The sequence below is a fragment of the Protomyctophum parallelum genome (assembly GCF_964188405.1).
Source record: "Protomyctophum parallelum genome assembly, chromosome: 1".
Taxonomy (NCBI): domain Eukaryota; kingdom Metazoa; phylum Chordata; class Actinopteri; order Myctophiformes; family Myctophidae; genus Protomyctophum; species Protomyctophum parallelum.
Genome location: NC_139697.1, coordinates 8,743,272 through 8,756,343, shown reverse-complemented (window position 1 = coordinate 8,756,343; position 13,072 = coordinate 8,743,272). Strand labels below are relative to the sequence as shown.

At 42.2% G+C, this 13,072-nt stretch overlaps 1 protein-coding gene across 4 annotated transcripts in view; it reads right to left on the bottom strand.

Moving 5' to 3' along the window:
* Positions 1–13,072, bottom strand: part of kiaa0319l (KIAA0319-like) — a 29,133-nt gene that overhangs the window by 12,719 nt on the left and 3,342 nt on the right. For 3 of the 4 annotated variants that reach the window (XM_083764429.1, XM_083764431.1, XM_083764430.1), the window contains 12 exons: positions 12,135–12,263; positions 9,409–9,677; positions 8,430–8,531; positions 5,835–6,099; positions 3,965–4,066; positions 3,568–3,665; positions 3,308–3,395; positions 2,507–2,599; positions 1,775–1,907; positions 1,304–1,409; positions 627–749; positions 4–127 (listed from right to left, as the gene is read on the bottom strand). In XM_083764429.1, the coding sequence (XP_083620555.1) occupies positions 4–127; positions 627–749; positions 1,304–1,409; positions 1,775–1,907; positions 2,507–2,599; positions 3,308–3,395; positions 3,568–3,665; positions 3,965–4,066; positions 5,835–6,099; positions 8,430–8,531; positions 9,409–9,677; positions 12,135–12,246 (1,615 nt within the window). In that variant the 5' untranslated portion in view covers positions 12,247–12,263. Of the gene's footprint in view, positions 1–3; positions 128–626; positions 750–1,303; positions 1,410–1,774; positions 1,908–2,506; positions 2,600–3,307; positions 3,396–3,567; positions 3,666–3,964; positions 4,067–5,834; positions 6,100–8,429; positions 8,532–9,252; positions 9,292–9,408; positions 9,678–12,134; positions 12,264–13,072 lie in introns of those variants that run through there. The other variant, XM_083764432.1, reaches the window with a different exon arrangement.

Below are 13,072 nucleotides of genomic sequence, written 5' to 3'. Positions count from 1 at the left end.
CACCTGGCTGCACGATGACAGTGACCAGGGCAGTGTCTTGCTGCATGGCTGTGTCTGTCACAGTCAGCTGGAAGGTGTAGTCTCCCTCCTGCATGGCAGACAGCTGAAGGGATGAGGTCCGCACACCCTGAAAGTTAAGGAAAATTAAATGAGCCAGCATTCTCACAAGAGAACACTCCTTCTCGCAAGACATCATGGAAGAACTTGCAGAATTGAGCCTTAGTTATGCCTAGTGTAGTTTGGCATGGGTGTCACACGCAGAAAATATTGACAAACTCCCAACGCGTTGCGCTATGCTGTTGTTGCCGTTTAGTTGTATGTACCAAACCAGATAAGACACAGGCAGCATGCATTTATTCGGTTCTCAGGAAACACATTTTCATTCCATTTTCGACATCCGAAGTCCGAGCATTATTTTCGCGCCTGCCATGAACAGCTTTAAAACACTCCCACGCACACAAATATCAATACTCATTTTTTGCTACAGTTGTACAGTCTAAGAGTTAAATTCCAGGAGAGTGCAATAAATCAATTTACTGTTGGCTATACTGTATACTTATAGTATAAGTCTTATACTATTCCAGGATGATTTCCCTCCCACCACAGCATCTTGTCATAGTTCTCACCTGCATTTCCACCACCTTGCCTTTGCTCTCAGGGTTGAGGGACCATTCGTAGGCCAGGTTTCCATGGTCATCTGTGCTCTGGTTGCCATTCAGGGTGACGACGTTACGTGGTAATGTGATGACCTGCAGTACGTTGCAAAACAAGAGGTTTTCATTTAGCTGGTGGATGTTTTTATTTAACTTGTGGGCATAATGGCTTATATACGGTAAAGGGGTAAAGTATATGAGATCATCAAGAAGTAGGGCTCTGAGCTGTATATTTAGCTGCTGCATAAGTGAAAAACCAAAGAAATGCACACATTAATTGACCGTGTGTTACTTCAGTAAACCAAACAGCAGTCTTAAAATACAAAGACATGAAAAAGAATACAACCCACACACTCATAAACATTAATTAGCCGTGTGAACCAACAATTCCAAGACATGTGGCTCATACAGTATGTCCTGTTTATGTAGCGTAAGGCTGCACACCCGCATGCTCCAATATATTTTACAATGACAGTGTTCAGAGTCTGGACTCTTGGATCTGACGAAGAGAGCCCAAGGCTTGAAACAATGTAATTAAAATGTATTGGAACGTGTGCAGGTTAATCTTAACCCAGCACCGCAACAAGTGTCTATTCTATCAGCCTTTTATGGAAGCCAATAGATGGAATAATAAAGGAGGTGGATGTAACCTGGTTGGGCCCAGCGTTGGCCACAGGCGGGTAGTCTGTTGCCTTGCTGACCGACAGGCTGGCCTGGGTAGAGCTCTGGTTTCCATCGGAGTCTGTCACTGTCAGACTGGAACATACAGGAAGAGAGAGGAGAGACATAGCATAAGCTATCAAAAAAGCGAAGCTATAGTATAGAAGTTATAGATTCTATATTGTTTGATTATTTTGTAAGTTATTTTCTTTTCCTCTTTAACAATTTCACGCTCACTGTTGAAAACACTAGGCTCAGTAAGGGGCAAAAAGGTGCATTGTAAATTGAATGTTTATCATGTTTGCAAAAAAAAAAAAAGGCAAAGCCACCCGCTGTGCGCTTGTATATCTGCTATTTTCACTAGTTTGGGTCCCGGCCGGGGAAAACGTCTAATCTCTCTTTTGGGTCTCGGCCTGAAAGGTTTGGGAAACACTGGTATAGTACATCATGTTCATCTATACCTGAAGGTGTAGTTTCCAGGCACTAGGTTAGTGAGGGTAAGGAGTACAGTGTCTGCAGATACTTTATCCTCTCTCAGAGGTCCCTTCACCTCCTCCCAGTGATATGACACGATCTTGTCATCATCGGTACTCTCTGAGGAGGGGAGGAGACAGCCGTGAAGATATTACAACGAGTAGAGGAAATGTGAAGATGGACATGCGTATGAGAGTCGTATACAGAACAGCAGGGGGGTCTTTAGGAAACAAGTCTAGTGTACAGGCATCCGTTTTGGGCTGCCGACGATCAACTCAGAAGTTATGAAAAATGTAACAATTAGTTCATAAAAGCTTTATAGATATACCATTATCTTTCAAAGCATGGATTATATGAAAATATTAATATACATATAAAATGATATGAAAGTATTCAGTATCATAATCATAATAAAGTTATTTCAGATTAGAAAATAAGGTTTAAAAATATTAACCTTTATCTTTCAATGCTTGTATTATATGAAATACATACATCCAAATTATTCAGTATCATAATATCCAAAGTTATTTCAGATTTCTTTTAAAGAGTTACAACTGGCTGAAAAGATGGATACAAATGACTTAAAAATGACATTTTCAAGTCACTCTCTGCCCAGAGTACGACACAAGAGCAACATGGCTGCTGCGTGAATATGCATATGGTCTTTGTGTACTTCATTTGTGTCCAATGTGTGTGCGCGTGGTACAGTATAGACTCACGGCTGCCATCTATCACAGTGGAGCTGGTTGGCAAGGAGATCTCCTGGAACTTTGGGGAAACCACAGCGACAGGAGGCTTGTTTACCCGCGGCTCTGTCAAGTGGAAAGAAAGACATTATTAGCTGGCTAAGTGAGTAGTATATCAGGTGTTGGTGTGCCTGACAGAGTGGGAGAGAGCGTGAGACTGAGACAGAGAGAGACAATCACACCCGTGTGAACTGAGTGGTGCAACTCCCCCCTCTCTCTCCCCCCGCCCCTCCCCTCCCCTCCCCTCTCTCTCTCTCTCTCTCTCTCATTAGCAGGCAACAGTGCAGCACTGTCTCTCTCTCTCTGTTTCTGGCACAACATCGCCCCTACTGGTACTGGTCATACTGGTGCTCATTAACGTCACATCGGTGAACCAACACATAGGTGAACACATAGGTGAACCAACACATAGGTGAACACAGACATTGCTGTTCCTTGGAGTGGTTGAGTGAGAGAGAGAGAGAGTCACTACTGTGTGGCACAAAAATACTGTGTCGGAATGCAGCTGTTTTACCCTAGAGCTAAATTGCAGTGTACTTAGACAGATTTGGTTTGTAGATGACATAGATGAAATAAGGTGGCTACCCAGCTTGGTGACTTTTATGTAGAGTTTTGTGTCAGATGGTAAAAATACAGTTTCAGAGTCCTTTCCATCTTCATACAAACAATCACAAGGGCAACAAAATAAAACCTGCAGTGTTCATTTATCCATCGCTCTCCGAGTTAAATTAAACAATGCCGTTTTAATTCTCACTAAATGTGGTTGCACCTCACCTGGCTTGACTGTGACATTGACATAGCCCTCCCCATGGACCCCGCCTCCATCCACCGTCACCTCAAACTCATACAGACCAACAGTCAGCTGACAGAGAGAGAGATAAAGAGAAATACATTATTAAGAGGTGGCATAATTGCGCACACGAACACATTCTAAAGAAGCTGATGATCCTCCTCCATGTATACATTCAACACAACATGTCTTGTTTGAATGTGAAGATGAATGGAAACAAAAACCATGCTAATTCCAATGGTACCTTGCTGAGTTTGAGTGTCTTGCTGTCTTTTCCCGCCATCTCGCCGCTGTAGTCTTTGGGGTGAGTTTTCAGAAGCCAGTCGAATACATAATGTGTCCCTGTTAAATGGTACGAGAAAGTATAATAACCACCCATCACTGAATAATGCTCTCCTGCTTAATCTTGCCTTTTGCTTACTTAAAGTATTTAATTTTTTTATAAAATGACAAATATGCCCAACAATAAAAACAATAAACACAGTGAACCTGAACATTAACAGTTATACGGTATTCTGGTTCAAGGCGTTCATTTTCATTGTTCATCGTTATTGTGTTCATTGAACTACTATGCTTGCATACATGTATTAAGTGTATTATACAATATGAAGTGTATGCCAGGTTTCAAAGGACCATTTTACCTTTCTTTGGTTCTGGGACAACAAAGGCATTAAGTTCCACCTCGTTCTTTGGCAGTGTGACCTCCACACTGTCCCCTGCAGAAACCACCAACTCCCTCACCGCTGTGGACAAAGTGTACAGGATCCATGAGGACGGCATGGCAACTAGGGCTGTCAAATATATAATCAAGCCTTGAATAATCGTCGACTTTGAGGGGAAATGTGCAAACAATTGTAATAAATAAATAAATCATAATAATAATAATAATAATAATAATAATAATAATAATCATCACACTAGTGTCAAGTGAGATGCGCCTTTCATGACATCACAGGGTGCATGCACAAAGACAAACATAAATCCATGCTTGAGCACGATGTCACTACAAGCTGTATTTTTGACGCCAACGCTACTGAAACACAGGATTCATTTACCGGTTTGTCGGGCTACATGAGTCATTCTTTCATGTCTGAAAAGAATTAAGTAGAACTATCAGAAGGTGTGACCCAGGTAAAAAAATAATGGGTCACTCTGCAATAGTTCACCAACCTCTGAGACCTCTGAAATACATATTGATACACATGACTTTTTGAAAGCTTGTTAAACATACATTGTGTGCATCATTGTCTATTTAATAATCAAATGTCAAAGATCTGCCTGTTAGTATTGACATTTCTCAGCTCAGTTGACAGCCCTAATGGCAATGCAGAGACTGGCACTGACATAAGAGTAGAGTCTTGTACTGCAAGTCAGTAGTAGTATACTGCATACTGTTTACCCAGCAGCATTTTTCTTTGTTTGTTCACCCAAGATCACCTCAGGTCAACTGTACACAGCGTGTGTGCTCACATTTACGTCGTGTTTTTTTATGAGGGTAATGGAATCCTTAGATTGTATCACACATGTGAGTGAAACCTTAGAATGTGAGAAGTTCCCACAGGAAGAGTGCTCAGAACGTAAGCATGAGTTACTTTATTATACACTTAGTCAAAGCTCTGTGCAATGATGTCTTTGCTAAAGTGGTTTTAGCGCGTTATTACGGTCAAAAGAGCTACTTCATTGATTGATTACTTTATTGGCAGAAATGTAATCAGTACAGGGTAGAGTCAAACACACGTCCAATGAGATCACCGAAAAAAGTCCTTGCGGTCTTGTTTCCATTCAGGTCCTGGGTATACAATTCATAATATTCATCTTTGTTATCAAATGGGCCAAATTAGATTTTATCTGGAGAGATGTATACTCTGCTAAGAAGCTAATTAATTATTATTTAATTCCTTCAGAAAATGGCAGATAACTACACAATACAATAAATTCTCATTCATTGAAGCACATCATATTCCTATTGCCTACGCTTTGTTTGGCCACTCACTGACAGCCTCATTTAGATGTAAAAAAATGCAGTCTGCGCAGTCTACTAATTGGTACCTCGGGCAGTTTCTAAAAGTTTCTCAAAACCGTAATGTGACTCAAATTATTTTTATTTATTTTGCATTTTATGCGTCATTTGACAGGAAAGGTGGAAGAGAAAAGGGGGTTTGACATGCAGTAAAGAGCATCGAGTCAGATTCAAACCAGGGTCAGCTGAAAGAAGGACTAATAGCCTGATTTACAGTATATGGTTTGTGCTGTTACTCAGTTATCCACCGGAGCACCCTTTTCACAGCAAATATTATATACTGTATGTCTGAGCAAGCTCAAAGCATAATCAAGGAGATGATTTAAAGGGATAGTTCACAATTTCATACAGCTTAAGTTAAGAAAATATTGAACTATCCCTTTAAGAGACAGGACATCTTCCCTGAATATTAAACTGCACTATTACATGATCAATTAATTGTTAATAAATCAAAAGATAAATACTCAATGTCAGTACTGATGCATCCTTACCAGCCTGTGTTGTTGTAGTAGTGGCGATGATGGGAGCTGCTGTGGTGGGGGCGATGGGTTTAGTAGTAGCATCACTGCTATTGGCGGACACAGATCCATCATCATCAGTGGTTGCCTCTGCTGATGCGTGCGCCTGTGGGGAGGCCGGTGCTCCATCATCACTCCCATTGGCCAACTGGCTATGGTTCCTGTTGGATGTCTGAGGACGTGCAAGGGCAGTGGCTACCGCTGGAGATGGTTGAGCTGAAGCCATCTTGGCACTTCCCTGTAGAAACAAGAAAGTAGTAAAGATGACAGTCAACAGACAGACAACATGGTGAGTCAAGGCTAAAGCAGGAGTTTTCAACTGGTGGTCCCTCGACCACTGGTGGTCTGTGCTGTTATTGCATGTGGTCCCTGACCATGCATTTAGTAAGGTAGAAAATGTATTTTTTTACATGTTATGGACCACTAGTTGAGAAACAGTGCACTAAATAACCTGGTGACGTATGATGACACATCAACGTTGTCTGTTACTGGGACGTCAGTACATCAAGGAAAGGGAGTCTACTCTGAATCTCTAGAAGGGAACGTGTACCGGATTTCCTGGTTGAGTGAGTCACCATTATCAGGAAATGTAATCAATCGCATGTGTTTGCTCGCTCATACATAAGTAATGCATCCGTTAACATGATTTTAATATAGAAGGTCAAGAGAACTAAATAAGAGTAACTGTGGGAAAGGAATTTTGATCAGTGGTTCTCGATATTTTTTTAGCTCTAACATTAACAAGCAACAAATGACATATACAGACAGAGAGACCAACAAACACAAAGCCTCATAACAACAGTTTTGTATCACTGCACAGCTCAAGTAAATAAATAGGTGGAAAATAAGTATTTTGCCCTTATATTAGCTTTAATCACTCCACCCATTTTGATTAAAAGCACAGACGAAGGAAGGAAGGAAGGAAGGAAGGAAGGAAGGAAAAGAGAGGGGTTTGAGGAAGATAAGCTTCTCAAAAACTAAAACATTCAACTGAATCATACATAGAGGTCTCTGTGTCCCCACACTAAACCACAAGCAGTTGTCGCTGTTATGTGTTATGTCTGATGTACATAATAAAACGTGGTGTTTATACGGGCTGCACTACTTACAGTACAAGCTCATGGATCTACAATTTACAATTTACAATTTAGGCATTTAGCAGACGCTCTTAATCCAGAGCGACTTACATTTAAGCTCTAGCTTTAAGATCTACTCACTCCTCGCTCAGTGTCAATTTTTTGTGTCCAACGTATGTGCGTATGCATCAGCATACTTGTCTGCAGCGCGCATTAACAAAATCTGAGAGGCACACAGTTTGTGCGGACACAAGCTGGTGATAAAATTCACATCATGTGTGGACCCTGGCAGCTACGTGGACTCAGGGGTGGTATGTTTGCACAAAAGACAAAGCTGCTGGGGAATGAGGGAGAGTGTTCCATCTTGATTTGGCTTGCAGGTCTCTCTGGTTCAAGGTTATGAGTTTGTAGTAAAACCCTCTAAACTTGTTTAACATTAATCAGTCTGTTTATTCTTTGAGAAATTAGTTAAGGCATTCTGACCGGGCACCCATTTTGGTGTCGGCATCATGTTATGCTTTAGCTATTTAAAAATAGCAGATCTACAAGCTCATATCGCGCCACCGAGTAGCGCGATACGAGCTTGTAGGTCTGCTATTTTTGAAAAATCGAAGAGCGACTGACATTTTTAGAATCTGATCTCAGGTCAGAATGGGTTCATCAGACCAGTGTGTGTCCGGCGGAAACCTCGTATGAATCTGATCTCAGGTCAGAATGGGTTAAGGCACACAACGTTTCGGCCTTCATCAGATGATGAAGGCCGTTCACGGCCGAAACGCTGTGTGCCTTAACTAATGGTGTTTTAAATAAAACAAAACACCACTGGAGAAGAGCCTGTTGTGTGGACTTCTTTCTTCATTCATGTACTGGAACTGGATGTGCGCACGCCACCTGCTTTTTAAACTATTCTTTGAGAAACACATACAGGTATTTTGGGGCTTGGCCGAATCTGCCATTCCTTTGCCGGGTAAAACAACCCCGTTTTTACCATTGGAATTTCATTACGGAATGTACACATTGTTACATTTTATGTTTTTTTTCTCCATCATAGCGCAACATATGGTGAAGTATTGTAGTGCATGACAGGTAAATGGTGCATTTATATAGCGCCTTTATCCAAGGCGATTTACATAGATTGTACATGACATTCACCCATTCACACACCGATGGCAGGGGAAACCTTGCAAGGCACCAACCTGCTCATCGGGAGCAATTAGGGGTTCAGAATCTTGCTCAAGGACACTTCGACACCAACTCTGGGGGAGCCTGGGATCGAACTGGGAACCTCACGGTTGGCATCTGGCTGTTCTACTGGCTACTGCCAAATATTTTAAACTTTCCACGATTCTGCCAATCATAGTCTTTCAGACACATGCTCAGGTTTTTACCAGGTCAAACAAGGGAATCACGTGACGTTGATCCCCTTCCCCTATTCGCTCAAACTAAAACATGACGTATGTGTAGGCATAATTAAAAATAATTACAAGCTCACCGTGTTGGTATGAGGCTCTTCCGTGTATGTCTCATGTTTTCCAGTGCTTCCTTTTCCTCTCCGTGTAGCCTGGCGAAGCACTCTGCGCCTTGTGTTAGGGCCCTGTGAGTTCAAGAAATACAGAATGTTATCAAAACTGTATGCAGACCAAATTTCACAAATAATCATACCCCTATCAAATCAAAATCCCTATACGAATTTTAAATTACTGGAAATTTCTTAAAGTGTTAATGAAGCACTTAAAAGTACTAAACTACTACTAAAGTAAAAAACAATTGTGTTTTTTTTTTTAAGACTCAAGCTTCCAGATACTGTAAACACAGGAACAATTAATGAATCCAGATACTGTAAACAAAGGAACAATTAATTAATCCAATTAAGTCCCATTTATTCAACTCCTCAACTAAACTAGACCATTCTGCAATGAATTTCTGATCTATCAGCAGATCAGAAATCTCCATTTTTCTCCAAAATCTCCAAATCTCCATTTTTCAATTTACAAAGATTACAAAACTCGCATATACAGTACATACGCTTGCTTTCAAAAGTTTAAATTCGCACCGCAAAAGGGAATGGAGGCGTGGCCCTTGCACATAAACACACCCCCAACAGATACGCATATATATGAATTCACAGAGGGGTGCCCTGGGCGCGGCCATTACTGAGGTGTACCACACCAGTGTACATCTGGCCTACGGAGCACCTGCTCCATGGATTACCCCTCAGTAAATGGCCACGCCCAGGGCACCCCTCTGTGAATTCGTCTATAGCCATATACAGTCCAAAGAAAACATACGTACAAAAACATAACAAAAATTACTACCTTAAGATAATACAAGACAGGGACCACCTCTCCCGTTTGTTGTTGGGTAACATTAGAGGCAGTATCCCTGGCCTGTACCCTGCTGAGCTGCTGAAGGAGACCCAGGAATACTGTTTGCTGTTGGGTAACATTAGCAGCAGTATCCCTGGCCTGTACCTTGCTCAGCTGCTGAAGGAGACCCAGGGACGTTGTAGGGGGCTGGGGCAGCGAGGAGATCATGCAGCCCTTCTTCCGGGTGCACTTGAGGAGCACACAGCGCCCTCCCAGGCTCCACACGGCAGTGCAGCTGGGGTTCAGACAGCAAGACTCCCAGCAGGTGGCCCCGCCCCTACCATCCGCCAGGGGCCACCAGCCCAGGCCGATGATACTGCTCCAGTGGATCCCCAGAACCCCGCCCGTCACAGTGCAGAGCCCTGCTGACACACCTGGAAAAGAGGACAACGACAATTAGCAACATCTGTATTTCCTGAGCTTTCCACCGTTTGATATTGTACTAGGGCCCCGTCAGTTGTTGTATAGCATACGTATGACATATTGATGACAGGATCTCCGTATATACAGACAGACACACTGAAATAAAGACATGTGGTGGAGTTTTGGTTCTGGAAAACCACCGATACAAAAACCTTCCTAAGGACCCCAGCAATACACACAGAGTTTTAAGTCAATCGATCAGACCCAAAATGTGTGGAGAAAACAGACACACACACACACACACACACACACACACACACACACGCACGCACTCGCACATACCGACACCAATTCTGTGCATTTATAGATAATATAGATTTCTAGATAACCAAAGCAATTACAATTAAGGGTTCTGGTCTCTTTAAATTTCACGTGAAGCTTTACAGTAGGACATACCGTACACTGACCACTGTGACCAGACACATTCCTACGAATCCCAGTCGACAGTAACAACAATTACAGCCAGTGAGCCATGTCAGCCACATACACAGTAAAATCCTTTAACAAACTGAACCAAATTGATCCCGACAGGTCCATTTGGTTCCACGTGTACACTCGCCTTGAGTTAAATTAACACTAGGGATTTTACTGTGTAAGCAGTGAGGTTTTTCCCTGACAAAACAACGCTGTGATTAAAACGCTATGCGTAGTATGCAATCCACCCGACTACCCAAGCACATACAGGACAGTATCACACTCTGAAATCAATTAAATCGCACATTTGTGTGTCAATAGATGCAGGCAAGTGTGAATACAGTATGCATGCCATAAATAATTATTCACTTTAGATGGAGTTACAGACAGTGCTAGAGTGCTTGTCTTTGGACATCCAGCTATACTATCACCCTTTACGAAGGCAGAAACAACAGTTGGAAATTAAATAATTACAACTAATATAATCCATCATGTGCAAATATTGAACCCCTGTGCATACAAGTTAAGATTCATTTGTGATTTTGTGTACGTCCATGAACATCATCAACACAACGTTAGCCGTTTCTGATAACCACAGGGATCCCTGTATCCCCTGCATCAATCATTATGTTAATGGTAACTGGGTACTCTCTGAGAACGGGTACAACAGATTCTCTGACAAGTACAATACAATGGGTTTTGCAAAACAGGTGTGGCATGCATTCCCAGTTTGCTTTTTTAAAGACTCTAATCAAAGCTTCCAGATACTGTAAACACAGGAACAATTAATGAATCCAGATACTGTAAACAAAGGAACAATTAATTAATCCAAGTAAGTCCCATTTATTCAACTCCTCAACTAAACTAGACCATTCTGCAATGAATTTCTGATCTATCAGCAGATCAGAAATCTCCATCTCCATCTCCAAACAGGTGTGGCATGCATTCCCAGTTTGCATCGTTCCCAACTTGTGTGGCCCAGAGTAGGCTAGTAATAATACGTTATCTTATCTTTCCCTGTGTCACCAAACTATCCCTCACACAAACACCATTATGCATGGCTATTCTATTGTTGCCAGAGCAACAGGACAGAATCATGACACATTGTAGGATGTAAGATGCCAGTCTTTGTAATTTAAAGCTCCCCTCCCCTCCCCTCCCCAACCCCCCCCCCCCCACACACACACACACACACACAGTTTGGGGTTCTTTGAGAAAGGATCCTTTGGCCTCCGTTTAGTCATCCCACCCCTTGTCCCCTGATAGCCCCCCCCCCCCCCCCCCCCCCCCCCTCTCGCATCACTCTGTTTGACTCACAGAGACCCTATTGTCCCATTTTATATTGTAATACACCAGACCAAGTGGGATTAGGCGCTCACATATCCCTCTATCACACACAGTACAGAGTCACAGACACAGAACAACAACACCTCAAATGACTTAAATGACAAGTAAATACGCACCGACAACCTAAAACAAATTCTGTAAGATTCTTAAGGATAAGACACACCCTGAGTAACCAAAGGCGTGTGTTTCTATTCGGTTCACAAAGGATTGCATTGATGTGGCGCATCATGTGTTCACATTTCTAGTGTACAGTAAAGATTTCCTTTAAAATAATCCATCCATCCGGTGTTTTAATCAACAAATCTGTCAAATCTGAGTTTCCGGCCTGGGCTGTGGCTCAGTGGTACCAGGCACCGTGTTATCTGGCAGTGTGCCGCGGGTTCGACTCCCGATCCCGACAGCCTTTACTGCATGTCTTCCCCCCCATTTCCTGTCAGCCCACTGTCTGTCCCTCCATAAAATAAAAAGGTGAAAGCCACAAAAAAAATTCTGAATTTCCCCTTGTACAATGGCACAAAAGCACCTCACTGGTGCTAGGAAATAACATCATTATTAGAGGGCAGCCCTTGACGAACACAGTAAATATGTCATGAAATATAGCTGGACAGATAAGACTTCAACATGTGTTTAAAACTGTTTAATTGTACCTGTGGGAGGGGCCAAGCACCAGAAGTATGCCAGTGACAGCAGAAAGAGATGAGGTGATTGTGTCCACCGAGGTAGACTCCAGCAGAACAGCCTGTGGTGTGCTTTGGACATTTTCAAGGATCAAGGACCTGAGAGGTGGACAGGACACAATTAAATTGCGAGACCACAGCAGTGATGGGCAACTGTCAATCATGGAATTCTGGATCAATCAGTGATGAGGCAATGGGAGTCGAGAATCGAGACACTATTCTTGGTGGTGGTGGACTGATGGTTATGCTTTAACCTTTAACCCATTTTGGGCGGGAACCCCTTTTGGACTATTGGCTCAATAGTTATACTAGAGCTGCTTCAAGGACAAGCTGAACCATAACAAGACCACAACAATAGCTATCAGGCGTAGTTCAGAAATAGATCTTGGCAGCTAAAGGCTACCAAATAACATGTTGTATCATAGAGAGGGTAAAATATAAAGGTTAGATATGAACAACCTAATAATAATAATGTATAATTCCTCTGCAGCAACAAAAAGGATAATACAACGTTGGAGTAGGGGTTCTGCTAGTGAAGAACATGGATGGAAATGAGTTGACCCCCAATCCCTGCTAACAAAAATGAGAAAACACAATTCGTATGAGAATGACTAAAGCCACACCAATGATTCGCCATGCAACTCCTTGGAACATGCAACTATTTTTGCAACCAAAACATAGACACGTTTGTAGCAACAGTGAGGACATCTATCAATCCAGCAAGACAAGCCAACTAAACGTACAATGTCTTTTTGATGTGTGTTTGTGTGTAACCCACAGGCCACAGCAATGATTTGATTGGCTGAGCACCCCAGTGATGATTTGATTGGCTGAGCAATGTACGTATTGAGGATAAAAGGTAACGACAGAAAATTGAGGATGCCACAAGTGATTAAAAGGATTGATTG